Raw genomic sequence first — 21,341 nt, 5'->3', positions numbered from 1 at the left:
AGAGTGGAGCTTCAGAGTGCAGATTCAGAGTGGAGCTTCAGAGTGCAGATTCAGAGTGGAGCTTCAGAGTGGAGCTTCAGAGTGGAGCTTCAGAGTGGAGCTTCAGAGTGGAGCTTCAGAGTGGAGCTTCAGAGTGGAGCTTCAGAGTGCAGAGTGGAGCTTCAGAGTGCAGATTCAGAGTGGAGCATCAGAGTGCAGATTCAGAGTGGAGCTTCAGAGTGCAGAGTGGAGCTTCAGAGTGCAGATTCAGAGTGGAGCTTCAGAGTGCAGAGTGGAGCTTCAGAGTGCAGATTCAGAGTGGAGCTTCAGAGTGCAGAGTGCAGCTTCAGAGTGCAGCTTCAGAGTGCAGCTTCAGAGTGCAGAGTGGAGCTTCAGAGTGCAGCTTCAGAGTGCAGAGTGGAGCTTCAGAGTGCAGCTTCAGAGTGCAGAGTGGAGCTTCAGAGTGGAGCTTCAGAGTGGAGCTTCAGAGTGGAGCTTCAGAGTGGAGCTTCAGAGTGGAGCTTCAGAGTGCAGAGTGGAGCTTCAGATTCAGAGTGGAGCTGCAGATTCAGAGTGGAGCTGCAGATTCAGAGTGGAGCTGCAGATTCAGAGTGGAGCTGCAGATTCAGAGTGGAGCTGCAGATTCAGAGTGGAGCTGCAGAGTGGAGCTTCAGAGTGGAGCTTCAGAGTGGAGCTTCAGAGTGGCGCTTCAGAGTGGCGCTTCAGAGTGGCGCTTCAGAGTGGAGCTTCAGAGTGCAGAGTGGAGCTTCAGAGTGGAGCTTCAGAGTGGAGCTTCAGAGTGCAGCTTCAGAGTGCAGCTTCAGAGTGCAGCTTCAGAGTGCAGCTTCAGAGTGCAGCTTCAGAGTGCAGCTTCAGAGTGCAGAGTGGAGCTTCAGAGTGCAGAGTGGAGCTTCAGAGTGCAGATTCAGAGTGGAGCTTCAGAGTGCAGATTCAGAGTGGAGCTTCAGAGTGCAGATTCAGAGTGGAGCTTCAGAGTGCAGATTCAGAGTGGAGCTTCAGAGTGCAGATTCAGAGTGGAGCTTCAGAGTGGAGATTCAGAGTGCAGATTCAGAGTGCAGATTCAGAGTGGAGATTCAGAGTGCAGATTCAGAGTGCAGAGTGGAGCTTCAGAGTGCAGATTCAGAGTGGAGCATCAGAGTGCAGATTCAGAGTGGAGCTTCAGAGTGCAGAGTGGAGCTTCAGAGTGCAGATTCAGAGTGGAGCTTCAGAGTGCAGAGTGGAGCTTCAGAGTGCAGATTCAGAGTGGAGCTTCAGAGTGCAGAGTGGAGCTTCAGAGTGCAGAGTGGAGCTTCAGAGTGCAGATTCAGAGTGCAGAGTGGAGCTTCAGAGTGGAGCTTCAGAGTGGAGCTTCAGAGTGGAGCTTCAGAGTGGAGCTTCAGAGTGGAGCTTCAGAGTGCAGCTTCAGAGTGCAGAGTGGAGCTTCAGAGTGGAGCTTCAGAGTGCAGAGTGGAGCTTCAGAGTGCAGAGTGTAGCTTCAGAGTGCAGAGTGGAGCTTCAGAGTGCAGAGTGGAGCTTCAGAGTGCAGAGTGGAGCTTCAGAGTGGAGCTTCAGAGTGGAGCTTCAGAGTGGAGCTTCAGAGTGGAGCTTCAGAGTGTCAAGAGCAATGCCAATAGCTCTAACTTTAACAAAGGCAAAACCATTGCATTGTAAATGCTTGTTTTAAGGTAGTGAGGCTGATGCACTTCATTTAAGGTTTTATGTGACATGAGGTGAAGCTTTTAAATTGTTCCCGTGTGCCCCATCCCCAAACCTGTTTAAAATATTTTTATCGCGCCCAGTACACAAGCATGTACTGGAAGGAAGTGGTTTGTGGTGCTGCACTAGTTCAGACTGTTGAGCTTCTTAGCTGGTCAAAAGACGCCCATTACGCAGAAAGAAGCCCCAGCCGTTGCCTGCGTCATGCACATCGCAGGCCACGTGCCTGTCAGTCGAAGACACCCAGTCAGGTAAGGGGGTGGCAGTAGGTGCATATGTCAAGATCAGGGATGGACAGAAGCACATCGGCCACGGGGAGAGTAAGTGCTGGTCCTGTGCTGGTGCAACTAAAGTATACGTTTCAGATGCCCGGACGTCCTATGTTGGTGGCCCTGATCGGGGCCACCCCTGGCGAGCGCCTGTTGCTGTTGCACCGGGTCGTAAATTATAAATGTCGTAAATGTAGGACAGTTGGTGTATATGGATTCCTCTGTGTTCACTGCGACATCAATAGTGATAGTCCCTACACGTGTGACTTGAATGTGGCCGGTATTTTAGCTGTGCAGTGATATACACACGCTCTTCACACGAGCTGCCGAAAGCCACAGGTCGCAGCAATGCACAATCCATCATGCCGACTTGCCCGAAGGTGCGCAGGCAGATATTTTTCATGGTGGCAGAGGCCTGCTGTTTCTTTGGAACAGCCACGAGAGCCTTCAGCTGCTGGGCGTGCGGCCGCTTTGTTCCTGCAGGTATCAAATCACAAATGTTATGAATTTCAGCCATGGCAGCATTTGTTCCTGGACGTGCAGGAAAATGCGGTTGGTGGAGCGCCCGTTGGTTTAGAAATGGAATACGTTTCTGGCAGTAAGCGGGCCGTTTGACGGCATGCCCAGAGCGTGATCCCTTCAAGCAGTTGCCAACGCCAGCCCTCACAGCTTCTACACACTATTGCCCTGAAACCAATGCTTAATTTGTAAAAAAATGAAGTGCCATGGGGCCCTTCTCGGAAGGCCAGTGCAACCTGCACCACGGAGTGCCCATGCCAGTGCTGTCAATTACAGTACCAAAATAAGAGCTAACCATCACAAGTGTGACAACTCAGTCGATTTAAGGCGGCACAAAGCTATAATAATGTCTTGAGAGGTTGGCATTTTTCATTTTCAATTCCATTTAATAAACAGGGCTGTTGTGCACATTTCAGACAGTGCCACCACGTGGTGAACTGTCACAGGAGCTGATGCTGACAATTAAGTGCTGGCGGCCAGCACCGGAAACCACCTGCTCACATTAAACATTGCCTGAAATATGTTAATTTTTCTTGCCCCTTCTCTTTCTTTTACTCTCCCTAACTTTTATTTCCAAAAAACTGTATTACCTGATCCATAGTTTTCTTTGCTAGTTATTCATTTTCTACCCTAAGCTTGCACTTGCTTTCAAGCAGGTGGAGTCTGAGCGAAACACAACATGTGTGTGGAGTTGCTGCAGAACTTTAATCCAGTTGTCGAAGTGCATTAAAAGAAGTATGGGAACTACGATGCTGCATGCAATGGAGTGAGGTCAAAGGTGTGGCTAAAAAACCCAAAATATTCTGTTCTTTTTTTGGTCTTTCATTGTTAGGCAATTACATATAAAATAACGCTCAGTTTAAATGAAACATAAATAAAGACGTTACTCAGTGGGAAAATGCTATATCTATAGCATATAATGAAACCTCTATTAGTTAATGCACTGAAGAGGTCTGTGTGTAACCAGAGAGCCGCAGAATTAAATCTTGGTTGGTGCAGTGGAGAATACTGACTTGTGTATTTTTAGTGCTACAAGGTCAAAACCTGTGACAAAGCACTGTGAATATGTAAGTCATTACTTTAAACTTGCATTGCACACAGCATGAGATAGGCTGCTACAAAATGCGCAAAAAAGGTTTAAGATAAAACGGTTCTTTCAAAATAGAGATTTTAGTATTAGCCAGACTCTATGTAATTCATGTTTTTTACATAATTGTCCCTTCAGCACTTCGTCAGGGACAGTAAGCGTTATATAAATACGATTACAATTCGCTTCTCAGTTGTAAACTCTTTGCACTACCACTCAAAAACTATAAATCTTTGTCATCACAAAGTTTAGAGGGATTCGATCAATTAAAGCTAGTACAAGCTCCAAGGCATGTTTTACATTTTCAGATTACCCTTTAACATTTGCAGATTATCTCATAGTGCATATTTGCATTTCTTTCAGGCAAGCAGGCACCCTGGCAGGAAGGCTTGTTTAGCTGTCTTCCTGACTTAGGTTTCACAGCCCATCAGACTCACTGAATGACACTTCAGCTGAAGCATTTAAACCATCCAAATTAAACCTCCCTGGATGGTTGACTCTTGACAAAAAGTAGGGGAACAGTTTCTCATGCATAAAAAAGCATGTCCCTCCGATCCCGCCCCCTTTGACCGCTGCTTTAATCCTATTTGTCCAGTAACTACTATTATCCATCCAATCAGGATTAACAGGGGACTCGGAATGAGGCCTTCAATGCGCTCGATATCTTGCTTTGGATACTTGCTAGCTCTTGACTTTGCTGACTAGTAAGCAACGCTGAAAGCATGGTACCTGTAACTGGAAAGTGGTTATGTAGGTGTGCTGACTCCTTCCCAGACCCTCATTACTTGAGGCCGGTGAGAATCCCCTTGTTTTCCTGCCCCAGAATTACTGTTATAAGCTCCGTCTGATTTGGTAGGCCACTCCTAATTATGGACCCAGTAGAGAAAAATGTTAATAATAAAAAATAAATAACAAATGTTATGACATCAAAGAACACATACTGGCACTGAGGTTGCTAACTGGAATGAAAGGTGATTGCACTGTGGATTTCATTTTCAAAGATGAAGGGACCAGGCAACCTCTTTCCTGCATTGCCAGAAAAAGGAATACACCTTTAGCAAACTACACAGGCAGAGATCTGTATGTCTAGAGCTGAATGGTCTGAAATGTGTTAGAGGTCATGCCTTTTCGCTTGTTGTCACAACCTGCAGCATTGTGCTGTATAAATCAGTCAAAGTTCTCACAATCAGTATCAGTAGGAACATACTTACTCTAACAATAAATGTTGATCATAGCAGTTTGAGAAAAAGTGGGGTAACTAAATCTGAAAAAATGTGTAAATGGATTAATGAATGAGTGGATGAATATATGGAGGTATGTGTGGAGAGAAATAGGTATACATTGAAAGATGCAAATGTATGCATGTAGACACATATATAAACACATCTATAGAAATAAGCACAAAGCAATGGAGAGGAAGAAAATAAAAGCATAAAATAAAGAGAAAATAAAATTAAAGAGACACATATGCATAGCTATATCTAGATAGAAAGACAAAGCAATATAGACGGCACTGAGGCACTGCAGAGAGATATAGAGCTAACAAGACATAGCGCCGTATTTACAGTTTGACGGCCAGGGTACTCTGCCACAAACTTGCTGGCGTACCCTGTTCACCAAACTTGTGGTCCATCCATTCTGTTCAGAGTTGGAAGAAGTTCCATGTTTCAGCTGGTGGAGCCTCTACTGTGCAGATAACTGGCACTGGACCATCGGTCAATGTACTTGAGATCATCTGCCCTATTTATAGGGGACATTCAAACAATTATTTTCCTATCTGGAGTCACTAGGGATAACCTAGTGGTCCCGAAAAGGGAACATGATGGGAGAAAACTTTCAGCATGTCAGGGGCATTTATTTTTTTTATTTCAAAAACATTCTCCTGTTTTGGGAGTTTGTTTCTGAAGAACAAAAATCTTTGCTAAGCTACTGCATTCTTCCAACCAAGCTTCCACAGTGGAAACTCGGTTGACGGCATAGAGATCGCCACCTACTTGGTGGTCGTACACAAGGACTGTTAAGTATGTGTCTCTGCTGCCCTTGTCGACAGACAGACGGGCTGCCACACTCTAAATTAGGCAATTAGGTTTAGTACTGTATATAGAACAGGAGGTAGAAAGTAAGATCTAGTTAGATCTGTGTTTTAAATAAAAGGTTGTAGTATTTTCACTACTTCAACACAGGCAGGTGATTCTCATTGGTGAACATCCTATCAGTCACATGGTTTGAATAATCTGGTAGAGTGTGGAGCAGTTTTATGTTCTAAAGATGATTTTGCTGCTCCAGCTTACTAACACTCCTTCCCCCACAGACGAGTGAAGGTAGCCGAACCTGGCCACTCCGGATGCCCACATGTTGCCCGCACGACTCACAAGTACACAACCCGAAGTTGGCAGGCCTATCTCCCTCCCCTTCTCTCTTCTATTTATCTTTCTCTATATTCTTTATTCCAGTACATGCAACTGAACCTCACCGGCCGGTGGATGTAGGTGGCGGCTATTGTTACACTTGCTACAAAATAATAAAAGATTTAAACCATAAAGATGATTTTGCTTGTCCGCAGAACCAGGGTCGGCTGAGAACGTAAATCAGCACTGGCAGTTAAGTCAGACGGTATGCGGGTGGGGATGCTGGTTGGGAACACTGCTGCTACTTTTGTTACAGGGGGCCAATATTGCAGCACTGCTGCAAAACTAGCCTCTGGTAACAAAAACGTCCCCCACGGGTCCAAAACCGGCCCCCACTCTTACGGTCCACCGGGAAAACGGCTGGTGCTTGCTGCGGCCAGTCCGGCCCTGCGGAGAACTAACCCAGATTTCAAATGGTCTTCTGGCTTCCTGACTGCTGAAAGCACCACACCAAAGCTTACTTACTTCACAGATGGTACTGCTATTAAAAGGCCAAAGGCCAACATCCTTTAAAAGGTATTTTAAGACTGGATAGCTCCTAATGTACTGTAAGCACACTACAATAAGAGATGCAGTACAATTAAAACAGCCTTTCTAGCCCTTTCCATTTTGAGCTTATCAAAGGGTAAAGCTGGAGACCACAAATTTCAGTCGTTCCTGCGCAGGCCAGCACTTTGCGGTGCAATACATTTGGGTATTTACAGCAGTAGTGTCTTTCCATCATATGATTTTGCATCTACAACGCTGTTACATTGTGGGTACCAAAACCTAATATTTTTCTGAACCCCAAATATCCCGAAACCCCATATTTTACCTCTGCCAGTTCAACTCCACTGTTTCTGTTGATCCTGTGGCAAGAGACACCATCCTCCCAACATGAAACACCAGTTTATCAGAATAGAAATCAAATAGTTAAATAGTACCCACAGCCAATCAATAACTGAGTTCCAAATCAAGGGAAGTGTGTTTATATATTTTTTTACAAAAATCCTAGGGGCTGATTGCAAGTACGGTAGTCTGAAGACCGCCATACTTGCTGTGGCAGTCCGACTGCCTCCTCCTCAGTAGTCCAACTGCCACAAGACCCCCTTTGGGGGATGTAGGTTTGTTTGGGATGCGATTTTGAAAAATTTAAAGTAAATTGTTTTTAACTATTTATTTTATTATATTTTATTGTTGAATTGACTTTTTTATCAATCATCTAACAGTATGCTTATTTTATTGTAGTACAAACTTGTATGGCTTGGATAGCCAAAATAAAGTCATTTTGACTTGACTTGGTAAGTAAACATGACTCATAACTCAAAGCGCAAACAGTATGAACAATAAATCAATGTTCAGTCAAATACTTGCATCTATAAGCAAAATATGTATTTTATTTTTAACTCTACACAGGCAAAGTAAGAATGACATTCAGAAGCAACAACACAATCACCATGAGATCAGGGCTCTCTTATAGTTGTCAGGCAAATCCCTGTCCCACCCTCTTCATTGTACTGTGGGCAGGGTTATTCTCCACTCCCAGGTGGCCAAATCCAGGGAATGTGTGGTAATAGGCTGCACTCAAAAGTTCCTCTTTAACTTCATGAATTAGTCACAAGTGCCGATGGCGCAGCAGCACTGTTAACAGCGAGGCACCGGGACCCAACATGTCCAGGTCAAGTCTTACCCGTTCCAGCAGCTCGGAAGTGTTCAGCTTTGCAGGGAGTGCCCTCAACGTAATTCCCATGAGTTCTGACCCTGTTCAGGAAATTGGGCTGCTCGGGACACATGGGGCAGTGCCCGGTGCTGCAGGCTCTCTCTCCTGAGCGGCGCTGCTAAAGTTCTCCAGTTAGCAGCTCACAGCAAACAAAACATGATAAGTCAGCCTTCTTCACTGGGAAGGGGAAATCCTTCCTTCAGCTACTGAGTGGAGCCCAGTGAGGGTGCCGCATCATCTGCGGCATCCTCTGCAGCCCTCAGGCGGTCAATCAGGGGCAGTTCTCTCACTGTACAGGCTCGACCAGCTGAACTCAGCCTCAGCCTTTTCTTGGACGATGGCCCAAACTTCTTGGCAACTTTGGGACTGGCAGCCCCATCTGACATTCGAGGTTGCCGGATACTTTGTCAATCTGGCGCAGACTCCTCTGGTGTAAACACCTTCACCACGTTGTTTATGAGTCTAAGCGCCTTAACAGGAACAACTTCACTGGCGGTCCCTTCTGGCATACGGAGTCACCATGAATCTGTCTGGGATATTCCCCTACTTCTCATGTCTTTACCAGGCAAACCAAAGTACTCCATGTAATGTACCACTGCAGGCAGAGTTGCACTCAGTGTACAGTCACAGCACACTTAGGGCCAGATTACGAGTTTTGCGGTGCAGCAGCGGGACTACCCCGCAACCGCACCCCCAAACCCACATGAGAACTGCTTGCCATATTATGACTTTTTTAGTCAGTGGAGGGCGGTTCGCTTGGCGTTTCCACAGCAGTGCCTATAAAAGAGGCACCGCAATGGGAACGTCAAAGTAAGTTCCAGCACGGCATGGACTGTGAAGTCCATGCCATGCTGGAACTGGGGGTGCATGCACACAGGGGGGGTACATGTTGTGCCTCGCTGTGTGCATCTACATGGAGTGAGGCACAAGGGGGCCTTGCAGGGTCCCCTTTTCTTTCCTCACTGCCACTGTTTTTATGGAGGGAAGACCTCTAGGAAATCAGTGGCAGTGAGGAAAGTCGTAATATGCTTGGCAGGACCGCTGTGGTCAACAGTGATTCCCTTGAGGAGGCGGCGGTCCTAGAGCAGCACGACCACCAAGGTCATAATGTGGCGATCAGAAGACCGCCACCGCTGCCCCACCACCAGTTTGGCTGTCGACTCGTAATTAGGCCCTTAGTGTCCAGCACTGTTATCTCCATGGTTGTAACATTAAAGTCAGACATATATTCATCACACATTCAGTCTGTATGCACTGTAGCTTTTTTGTAGTTTACCAAGGTGTGGTATTCTGCACAACAGTTCACCCTTCATGTGTTGCACTTCACGCAAGCATGCCTACTCCCAGCCCATGCTTTCAATGCACATGCACAGCACTACATCTTCTCAGGAAATGTATTCCCCACAGGCATACATACACGCAGTACATGCCCTAACCACACATAAACCGCACAGTACTATTCCTGTCCTGTGCCCTTCCGAGGCCCACATACATCCAGTGCCGATTCAGTACTCCTGCGCTGCGCTGCACTCCATATCTACCTAATGTAGGCTGAGGATAAGTTAAGCAGACAGCAACTGCACTGTAAAAAAAGTAAGTGAGCCTGTAGGCCTCAGTCCAGCGACACAGGGTAAAAAAGACATGTTCACTAATGCTGATCACTATACGGTATGCTGCCACCACCGCTCTTGTGCTGCATAACTCCTGGTGAAGGTTATCGCTATCCACCACTATGAGGTCAGTGCTTTGGGAATCCCTCCTCATTCAACAAGACCACAATCTGTGAGACAGGCCTATGTCATGGCACACGTGCAGGATCCATGAATGCCTATAACAAAAAAAAAACAGCATTAGGGATCCAGCCAGCAGTACAGGTGGGCACTCAGGGCAGGCCTACTCGTCTTTTCCTATGCAGAGGACTTTTCCGTCCCAACATATACATTATTATATATGTATAGAGAAAACAAGAGAAAGAGTGAGAGATAGAGAAAGAGAATGTATATGTTTTTTCATAGCAAAACAATATTATTAGAAAAACTTTACCTTGATACCATGCATTCTTTGTAATTGTAATAACGGAGTATATTTTAAAACTTTGAAAAACTATTTTGCCTATGCATATTGATATGGGGTACACCACTGTTTCCTATTGTTCACATATGTTAATTGCAGATTTAATTTACTTTCTCATTTATACATACATTAAAGTAATATTGTTTATTTCTGTTTTGATTTTAATTTAATCTTTCCTTCAAAATGTTTTCTTGAAATTGGCTTTCAATGATTTGGTTTCCACCAATGTGATTTCTTAGCTTTTATTTTTCCCCTAATTCACATACATCCCTGTCCTAGCCTCACACTCTTCAATCTGTATCTTGAACCTCTGTGTGACATCATCAAAGACTCCGATATTTCAATATGCTGATGACATCCAACTTCAGTTGAAGGTTTCCCCTTGGTTGATATCTGTTTACTGGCCACAACCCTGGACAACATACAGTCCTGGATGATAATTATCACCTGAAACTCAATATCAACAAAACTGAGTTTCTACCTATCTTACCACATTCCTCTTCCACTCTGGGTAACAGCTGAGTGGATTCTACTAATGTCTTGGATGATTCCCTATCATTGAAAGCTACAAATCATTTGTATGTATTCTGAATAATTGGCTCAATCTTCATAAAAGCACTAACAACATGGCTAGAAATGCCAAATGTCAGCTCAGAGTTATCCATGAGTTAAAATCTTGTCAATTAGAACAAGCACAAGAGGAAATAATCACATCTTTGGTACTCTCTATCTTAAACAATGCCAATTCTATTCTCGCTGGCATTCCAAAAATTCACGTTGTTCATCAGGGCATCCTTGCATTCAGCAGCATGAAATTTATAAACAGTTTAACCCTTTAACTTACAACAGAGAACTCCAAGTTAGTGCCAACTCTGTCTCTTGGTTGACAGATATTTTCCACTGTGTTAGAATGGAGCATAAATCAAAATTCATCCACTTACAGCCGTTTAGAGTTCAGTCAATAATGAGAGGATTGGTACATTTTTACAAGTTTTATTTCTCATTTAGAGATTAGTAATAGTTTTGTTGTTTATTCAGATTAGTCAGATATATCCAGTTACAGACACATCTGAGAAAAATGTGGTTAGAGGCAGCTTGAAAAATTACAGCATGTTCAATAAAAGAAATAGTTCCTATCTTAATCTAAAGGACATAACCTAACATGAAACCCATAAAGAGTTTTTGTGGAAAACAGCAAAGATTAAGAGCATCAAGCTAATAGTCACAAGAGAGCGAACTCCTCATTAACAGCAGTTCTGGAAACGCAGCCGAGTTCCCCAACAATTGCAGTAGCAACCATCAATACAAGCTAGAAGGGTATTAATCACAGCAATAGCTATGATTCGGCTTAAAGAAAGGAAGTATCCTCACAAATGGTAAGGAAAACAAGAACAATCTCCATTAGCAGTAGCTTAAAGTAATGTGGGCTAGCACAACAAAGTTGCTAAGGGGTATGGCAGGGTAGATGTGCATAGAATGCATCAAATGTCATAACTCTCTACCTATGCACACATACTGTAAGGCATATAACATATGTCGCAAAAGCAGGTGCTTAAATAATTTACAGCCATTGAAGAAGGACCTTTCAATGGTCCGCCTCCTCTCGTCTCCAACGGTAAACGCCCATGTCGACATGATGTTATTTGAATGCGGCTACAGCATATTACAAAAAGATACATCTTGGAAGGTTCTCATGAGAACCTTTGCAAACCTTCTCTGTTAACTGCTCAGTGTCCCAGTGTGTAAAAATGGACTGGTCTATAAAATGAAACATTAAAATCTAGCATGTCCTGGTTATATCATGAGAAGCATCTTTCTTCAACAAGCCTTAATTCTACTAAACATTTTATTTATTATAACACTTAGCAGCTGACTTGATCTAATATGATGAAATCATATGGTGTGAGGAAAGAATGAAAAATATTTTCTTGAAACAGCACATTTTCTGACAATTACACATATTACAGCTAAACATTGGAATAGTCCAGCAGTTCTAAAAGGTGATATTTTATTAAAGGGAAAGAGAAAAGGGAAAAAAAATATGAGGAATAGTCATGTAAGCACGATGGAAATGGGAGCTTTCTGCTGACTAATAAGCTGCACATTTGCTTCTATACATTTAAGAAATGCACATTTTCCTACTGTTTGTTTTGTTAGGCATTCTTCTACATTATTGTCAAGACACATTTTATCATCCATGTAAGTTTAATGGGGCATATCATCAAGGGCATTATCGCCGTTTTAGCAGCACTTTTTGCGGCTAAAGGGACGATAATTTTAACTCCCTATCAACAAGGCGGCGCTAACATGCATTTGCGCATGTTAGCTGCCGAATTCCCAACGCCTGGCATCTCAGCGATAAACATCGCTAATGAGATGCAAAGTAGGCGTGGCTGGGAAAACTACATGGGAAATTATCGCTAAGGCATCTTCGCGATATCAGCAAAGAGCCTTAGCGATAATAATCATTGCGTTAACCATGCCTTAACACAGGAATTTAACGTCTGTCAAATTCCTGACTAAGGCATACCTAACATGGGAGGTGGACTATGGTGATACGACCACAGGGTCTTATCACCAAGGCTATTGCCGTTTTGAGTGCGAAATTGCTGGTTTTCCAGCTATGGTGGCCCATTTCCCTGGATATCACTGGAATATTATCACACTGGAGTAACGCGTTGTTGATAATGTGCTAACCGGGCGATAAATTCCAGCGATAGATGTTGATAAATATAAAAGCGCTAAGCACACTTTGCGATATTTATCGCCGTCTGTTGCTGATAAACCCCAATATTGTCTACAATTTTCTGCTCTATCAATCCCATTACACATTTTTGCACTCACTGATGCATGCTTTTTGCACACATGTTGACACTCTTGCCACTGCCACTACCTGACCAAGAAGCTGAAAATCGCAGGACGTTTGTGCTAACTAAGCAGTTAAATATCCTCTTACTTTAAATTCCTATCTTCCACAAAAAAGTACAGCCTGAACCAGTATTTCTCTGGCTGCGCATCCGAAATTACAACATGAATTACCCTTCAGATGTATTTATTTTGGAACAAAAAACATTCTTAAGTGCATGTGATGCTCATGCTAATGAATTAAAATGTTCTCCTGCTGGTAGGTTAGCAAACACCCTCATTCCCTGCTTAAACGTGCATAAGCAGTACAAGGCCTCTCTTAATCCTGATATACTGAAGTGAGGTCCATTAACGCATCTTCTTCTCCTTCTCCAGAGCCTTCTGCTAAATGGAGCACATGGCCATGTAAGAACAACATTCCATGTTTGAAGCCCTGGCTCCTGCTGCTGTCCATTACAAAAATCAGCAAGCATTGATAAGGCCAATAGGCCTTGCTTTTTTTTTTTGCAGAGTTTTATATAGCGCGAACTAGACCCGAACCGAATCAGGTATCAGAGCGCTTTACATATTTTTCCAGTTACGTTACATGAGGACACACTTTCATTTTAGGCACGGGGAGATTAAGTGATTTGCCCAGAATCACAGGAGGTTTGACTTCTTTGACTTCTTGCTTTGACTTCTGATCTTATGCTTTTACTGTTGTTTGTGTTCTTTAGAAATGAATCTTGTAAAACGTTATCACAAAACAATTGAAAAATTGCATACTAAACACGCACACATGTTTACGCACACATGTACATTTAAAAATGTTTTTATGTAGTAAAGTTTACAAAAATCATTGAAGTGATCCTCCGATCAGCACACATGTAAGCTCCTGGGTGGCCATTTTTGAATGGCTTTTGTGACAACATTTTTCAGAAACACTTTTGAAAGACAGAAAAAGAAACATTTACATTGAGCAGAAGGCAATTTTCACCAGGGAAAGTAATTAGTCTAGGGTCCTCACAGCATTTAAACACGAGGCACAATGATGTAGCAGAACCTAGTATCAATGTTTTCCCATGCCTGCCTGCCTCTCTTGGGAAGACATTGGTGCTCTGTCATGTCACATACTGTGATGTTGTTCTGGTCAAAGTATGTGTGATGTCATTTCTGCTAACTCTGACTTTTTCGTGAATTGACATTCATACTTCCTATATCATATTTCCTCTTTGATTGTTATGTTAATTGCCTCATACACTAACTGTTCTCTGTTTGATGGCCCCTCTACAGTAATGTAAAGTAAAGCTTGATCTTACACCGCTGATTTTATGCTTATGTTTCTTTTTCACATTATACTACTCTACGTAAAGTGCTCTGTTTTACTTGGACCTTTTTACATAAGAAAGAAATGCATGCTTGCTTCGCTATAAAAATAAGAATTCTCACTGTCCAAAACACTCTTAAAACTGAAAGCCCTCAGCAACAAAATTTTCTAAAAAGTTGTACATTTCAATCACGAGGGTTGGGCATCAGAAATAAGGCACAGAAATGTATTTGCACCGGAAAACGTCTTTTCTCCAATGAGAAAATGTATTTTTGTGGATAAACTCCTTCCTTTACACCTCGTCAAGTTTAGGGGCTGTGAAGGATATCACTCCTGATTTCCACCTCAAAAAAACACATTTACTCATACCACTGATAAGTGAATTTAGAAGCATTTTTCAGGATAGGAAACTACTTGCAAATCACCGGTAAATACCCACAAACTTGAGATTTCATGGGTGCTCACTAACTTTTACAAGTGGAAACACTCAGACTTAATATTCATGTGAGTCGTTGCCATTTGCTAAGTGAAAATTCCAACATTTCCTTGTGCTCCTTTTGCAGTTGATCGTGGTTCTGGAATGCAATGTGGATGATGCAACAGTTGTGGAAGTGATCAACCGGGAGCCAGCTGGTCATTGTTCCTCTTGTCCTACAGAGCACTGTGAGCAAAATAAGAATGTTTACTGTTCAATGTGTATTCTTTTCTTTTCAACTATTTGGACATGTTTCTATTTTTTTATTTGTACTGTTTTTATCCATCACAGTACTTTGTTTTCTTTTCATTTTTTTCGCTTCTGTCCTTTATTCTAGTGTTCCTTTTCTATTGTTCTGCCTTTTATGTACTATTTTCTACTCCTGTCTAGTCTTCTCTTTCTTCTGTGTTTTATTGGGCTGTTTACTACAATACTTTGCTTAACCCCTGCTCTCCTTCTATTTTCTATTACTTTTCCTGCTTCTAGCATTTTCTACAACTTTTTCATTTTTAGGTCTTGCGTTAGCCAAGACCTTTTAATTAAAAAAATATATATGCACATTAAATATTTAAAGGGGCTTTCAGACAACCTTCTTCATCCATTGGTCTGTCGGTGTTATTCACATTTTGCTTCCTCCCATTACAGTGTACAGCATAGGGTCAGCCCACTTCAGCCACTGGATAGCTTCACTTTGAGTGACTACAATTTGCTCCTTCACAAGGAGCACATCCACACTATGGGGCCCATTAGGATGTCGGGCGGATTGCACCCGCCAGGCTGGCGTTAGCCACCGCCAGCCTGGCGGGGGCAATCCACCCGACATCCTTCCCTGAATTCCCCCCGCCATATTACAATGGCGGGGGGGGGGAACCGCAGTGGAGAAAAATACCCTGCACACCACTTTTCCGCCCCGGTCGGGGCGGAAAATGTTTAATATGGTGGCGGTGTCTAATAGACACTGCCAGCCATATTACAATGGGCTTTGGTAGATGCCTTTCCATGGCGGCAAAGGCATGCGGTCTTCACTCTGGGGGCCCGCTGCGGGCCCCCAGAGTGAAGGAGGGGTGGGAATTGCACATGGGGGGGTACCTGTGGTACCCCCCTTCATTTGCATAAACAAAGCGGCAGGCACCGCGCGGTGCCTGCCGCTTTGTTTATGCAAATGCTGAAAAGCATTTCTAGCATTGTGGCGAGTGGTGCAGAGAGCACCGCCCGCCACAATGCTAGAAATTCAGGATGTGCCCGCCACAGTGGCGGGCACATCCTAATGCCACCCCCGGGACCCACACCCCGCTAGGATGACCCTAAATCTAGTTCCCTTCTGGGTCAATGTTTTTATTGTCAATTTATTTTTTCAATGTTGCATTTGTGTTTAGAGTCTGATGTGACAGCAGGACACTTTATAGCAGATATGAGCACAGGCCATTTCCACATTTTATCAGTTCCTGTCTCCTGCCAATGCTCTTGTAAAATCCTCTTGGGAAAGTCCATTGTTTATCTGACTTTCTCAGATAAACAAAGGACATTCCAAAATGATTTCACATCATAACAGATTGTGCCCATTTGAAAATGTTCTGTATTAAGTTAGCAAAAGCTTCAGTATTATACAATTGAATTCATAAGTGGACAATTCTTCAGACTCAATTTCACCAATTGTCCTTGAATGGTTCCTGAATAAACTTTGTCTAGGAAGAAAGCTTTTATTGGGTTAGGTTTACAGCACTTGTGACACGTTTCTCCTTCTTCCTTTCTTTCTTTCTTTCCTTTTTCATTCATTCTTTCTTTTCATTTTTTGATTCTTTCCTTCTTTCCTTTTTCTTTTGTTCTCTTTCCTTCTATCTCACTTTCCTTTTTTCTTTCATTCCTTCTTCCCTTTTTACTTTCATTCCTGCTATCCTTTTTGCTTCAATTTTTTCATTCATTCTGTTGCAGCGTAAGCGTGATAAAATTGTTATCATGGTATTTCTCTCCTTTACTAATCTAACCATCTGGGGCCTTTACGATTAGACAATCTGCAGCACTTCCATTTACCAGAGGCAATGATCCTCTGACAAATCTTTCTCCACTGAAGGGAGGGGTGGAAATTAGTGTGACCAAACACCACGTTAGCTGTCCAATGAGGACCATTAATTGACTGCCAACTCACAAATTTGAGATCAAATTTGGGTACACCACTCTTAAAACAATGCTGTAGAAAAGGGATAGCTACAGGAAGACCCAACCTCCTGAAGAAGTTAAGTCGAGTTAGGATTATGCAGACTAAAAGCCCTGCAACAGCAATGCAAAACAAAAGATGTAACACCTGATGTTCTGTCAGAGCTTGCTTATTCTCTCACATTAAGTCATTAGAAAACAGCACAGTTTGAATGGAAGAACCAATAGGACGCAATAACTGACCCAAACAGATATTTGATTAATTTGGTTATTGTATTAAAGATTCAAAGTTCATTGCCATGAGCAATTTCTTGAGAAGTTCAGTTAAAAATATCACAGCTTATGTAACAGTGCCAAACATTTAAGCAGGCTTTCTAGAATGGTTAAAATCAGAATGAGTTTACAGAGTTACAGAGTCCCAACACCATTAAGGCAAAAGGATATTTAATTGTCTAACAACTCAAGTCCTATGAAGATGAGCAAAAGGGTTCAAATTTAAAGTCCCTTAAAGGCGAGTGCATTAGAATAAACAAGGAAATAAAGAGGAATGAAAAATGGAAATGGTTCAGCAAAGAAGGTTGACTCTATCAGCTACCTACTGTAGCATCAGCAAGCCTGTCTAAAGGTAAGAAAATATTTAATTAAAAGTCGGTCAGCATAGCATCTTCTTGCACAGGGAAAAGGAAAAGTATGGTGTTGCCCGTCCTTTGGGGTTTCTTTTTTTATAAATTCTCTAGCAATTTCCAGTGATGTTCCATCACACCACCATCGGAATTCTGTTGAATGATCAAATTCAGATAATGTCACCTAGTACACTTGCAACAGTACAATAGTTTCCCATGCTGGTCATGAAAAGCAAAAGTCAACATAGGTCTAGTATCGGTAAAAATAGCTACAAAGTAATCATCTTATAGCAATAGCTGGAATTCTGTTCCCACAGGAATATTTCACTGTGAACATTGAAGAAACATTTAGTATTGTCAGCTTGTACACATGTACAGGACAAATAAAGCAACATTTTACTAGTGGAAAATGAACTTTTGTATTAAGTTAGGGTAAGGGTCAGCACAAAAAAAGCATTAAAAATGACTTTAAGTTAGCATCCCATGTTTAAACGAAATGAGCTCTAAACCAACATCAAATATAATGACATTAAATCAGTTCAAAATAAAGAAAATATAGAACTTTCATAAATCATCATGACTTGAAAATAGCTAACATTACAAATACCCTACTGTGACAAATTTTCTCATCATTCATGTAAGTGTATACTTTTCTAAGTTCACATCACAAAATGTGTTTTGCATTTTTCATAAACTTCAGAAAATCTAGTATTAATATGTGGAATTTCAAGGTCGTATCATGTTACAACGTGTTTTTGTATTGCCTTTCCTAAATGGTGCATTCTCAACAGTAAGCATTAAAAATCCTTGGCTATTTTAATTGCATCCGTAAACATTAATAAACAACATTTTCACAAGAACTCTTATTAGATTAGTGCAATTTGTTTATATATATATATATATATATATATATATCAGTAGTGCCTTGTAAGCATGTTTTCTTCATCTTATTTTAAAGCACGTTTTTACGGTGCTTCTACTACACTTGTCTAATTTTCATGTGTCACAGTGTCTAACGTGTGTAAAGTGTAATTTCAGCTCTTCAGTACTTCAATTAGTAAATTTGTCATGTTTTGTGATTTGTTTTAAGAATCGTGCTACATCACTTCTTTCCTTCTTTTTCCTTTTTTCTTTCATTATTTCTTTATTGTTTTCCTTTTTCTGTAATTCCTTCTTTCGTTTTTTTCTTGCTTTCTTTTTTCTTTCATTCCTTCTCCCATTTTTCTTGACTTCCATTTTTCCTTCACTCTTTCATTACGTCTTTTATTCTTTTATTACTTCTTTCTTTGTTTGTTTCTTTTTTGTTTCTTTTCTTCTTCTTTTCTTCATTCTTGCTTTCTCTCTTTTGTCTTCTTTCTTTCCCTCATTCCTTCTTTCTTGCTTTCCTGTTTTCTTCCTTTTTCTCCCATTCCCTTCCTTTTCTATTGCCTTCTATCTTTCTTTCTTTTTTTTTTCTCTCTCCTCTTTTTCTTTTTCCTTTCTTTCATTCTTGCTTTCTGTCTTTTAACAATGAAACAGTAACCCCCCCCCCTACGGCAGCATACATGTGCAACACTTGGAACAGGAGCACACTCCCACAGCCTACCTCAGTCTTCACTTCTCCTCCGGGGTCTTGGGGGCTCTGTATGATATAAAAAGTATTTTTTGTCCACATTGAAACCATATCTTCATTACACAGGCCTCAATTATTGATTAAATGACAGGTCTGGTGCCCAGCCCTTACACCATCCCAAACTCTCGATCTCTCCATGGACCCCCTGATCATCTTTCTTTTTTTCTGTCATTCATTCATTCATTCATTCATTCATTCATTCATTCATTCTTTCTTTCTTTCATGCTTCCTGTCTTTTTATCCTTCTTTCTTTCTTTTTTTGGAAAGGTGTTTTATTTTGCTTGATGCATTCAGTAACAGTGAAACAGTAACTCCCCCCCCCCACCATATGACAGCACACATGTGCACCCAACCCCTGGAACAAGTGAACAATACCACAGCTGACCCCGCTATTGGCTTTTCCTCCATAATCTTGGGGTTGTCTCTCTGTAAGATTTCAACAGTCTTTTCTGGCCACAACGAAACCATATCCTTGTTACATTGGCCTCAACTTTTGATCAAATGACAGCCCTTACACTGTCCCAACCACCCAATCTCACCATGGACCCCAGATCGTTCTTTCATTCTTGCCTTCTTTCTTTCATTCCATCTTACTTGCTTCATGTCTTTTTATCCTTCATTATTTCTTTCTTTTTTCTTTCTTTCTTTCTTTCTTTCTTTCTTTCTTTCTTTCTTTCTTTCTTTCTTTCTTTCTTTCTTCCTTGCCATCCTTCCTTCTTTCCTTCCTTCCTTTCCTCTTTCTGTCTATACTTCATTCTTTCCTTTTTGACTTCTTTCTTGCCTTCCTTTTTTATCTCCTCATTCTTTACTTTCTTCTTTCTTTCTTTCTTGCTTTTTACTTTCTTTCTTTCTTTCTTCCCTTCTTTCCTTAGTGCCTTCTTTCCGTGCTGCCTTCATTTTCCTGCCTTCTTACGTTCCTTCTTTCATTCCTTCTTTTTTCCTTCTTTACTTCATTCTTTCTTTTTTACTTTCTTCTTTCCTTCTTTATGGCCTTTTTTATTTTCTTCCTTCTTGGTTTCCTTCTTTCTTACCTTTTTTCTTTTTTCTTTCTTCCTTTCTTTTTTCCTTTTGTTCTTTCTTTCTTTCGTAAAGGCCAGAGTCTGGAAGCAAAGGCAAAACAATTGGCTTTTTAGGTTTGTTAGACAAGACCTTTTGATATTACTAAAATTATGTGTATGTCATAGTTTCTTATAGGGATTTTCAGCCACCCTTCATCAATTTGTCTTTGGTTGTGTCATTCACATTTTTTTTCAACCCCCACAAGCATGCATCATGTGGCAACATGTCACCCCACCTCAGGCATTGGCTGACTTCTCTATGAGTTAAGGCATGCTGTTCTTTCACAAGCAGCACCTCTACATACAAAGTAGTTCCCTTCAGTTTCAACAATGAAGAGGATTAGGTTAAATGTGAGTGTTGATATCTTTCATGATTTCATGGACGGACATACACCACTGTATCTGACTCCTTTTATGTGTTTTCCGTAGTGTGTGGTCCTCCTCTCCAACATGAGAAACGAGCCCATGTGTCAACAAACGAGAACCACACAGGTGCCCGGAATCAACCGATTAATGGCACAACACCCAGACTCATGGAAGCGGATGGACATTGCGCTCCGACTCCGATGACCATCAACTCCATTCACTTGCAATCTGAAGAGCCTCAAAGCCAGCCTGGTGGAACCAGACAGATGCTGCAGCCTGACTGAAGAGCTACCATACAGCCCGCATTACTATCAGATGCCAACCATGCACTAGAAATGAAACATGCAGAGTGTTCAATAAGCTAGTACGAGTCAGTTTTTACAAAATCTGACACAGCAAATGGGCATTTATAAAAACATGCCTAGCATGACAAAAATGTGTTTTCCAGGATAGCTTTCTCTTTGCGAAAGTTCCAAATGTGAATTACCTATTTTTATTTTTCCCTGTCTTTCTCTTTTTTTGTTCTAATCATGTTGTTTTACGTGTGGCCTTGTCTTATTGGATCAGTGATATGGACCTTAGCTTAAATGTTTTGCTGAGTGGAATTAAAAGGCATCATCTCTTCTGAACAGATGTGTCCATCACACCCTAAAGCGCCATATCGCTGTACGTGCTGTCAGCGCAGGACGTTTTCCTTGACCTACGGTAGGCAAGTTGGCCTGTTGACCTCTGATGCTTATGCATATATCTGTGTATCACCTCAAGGCACAAATTGGTATACTGGCAGGCACTCGTCCTGTCCATGTCTATGACATGCACCCTACCAAGGTAGCGAATAGTGCAACAAGTGCAACATGTTATGCACAGCGCTGTGCAACTTAGGACACACAATGCTATATTATTACCCAGTCAATATTTACCAGTGCAATATGCGGTCAATAGAGAGATACTGTAACAGTAGGTTAGAGAGATACTATAACCTACAGAACAGCAGCAAATACTGCATAAGGCACGAAGGATGCTGCCTTCCTCTACACCCTACTAACATAACCTCAGTGTAATGAGTTAACTTGTAAATGGTAGCTTCATTCTCCAAAAATGGAAGTGTTCAGCTAGTGTCTGTTTGTTGGGC

General features: G+C 41.9%; 1 protein-coding gene across 1 annotated transcript in view; it reads left to right on the top strand.

Annotated features, from left to right (window-relative positions):
• Positions 1 to 20,934, top strand: part of EGF (epidermal growth factor) — a 627,377-nt gene extending 606,443 nt beyond the window's left edge. The window contains exons 22-23 of the mRNA XM_078677482.1: positions 14,485 to 14,584; positions 20,273 to 20,934. Of these exons, the coding sequence (XP_078533608.1) occupies positions 14,485 to 14,584; positions 20,273 to 20,493 (321 nt within the window). The 3' untranslated portion in view covers positions 20,494 to 20,934. The remainder of the gene's footprint in view (positions 1 to 14,484; positions 14,585 to 20,272) is intronic.
• The last annotated feature ends 407 nt before the right edge of the window (positions 20,935 to 21,341 follow it).

The sequence above is a fragment of the Lissotriton helveticus genome, chromosome 2_1 (assembly GCF_964261635.1).
Source record: "Lissotriton helveticus chromosome 2_1, aLisHel1.1, whole genome shotgun sequence".
NCBI lineage: Eukaryota > Metazoa > Chordata > Amphibia > Caudata > Salamandridae > Lissotriton > Lissotriton helveticus.
The sequence above is the reverse complement of the archived record's forward strand: the minus strand, read 5'-3'. Positions and strand labels throughout refer to the sequence as shown.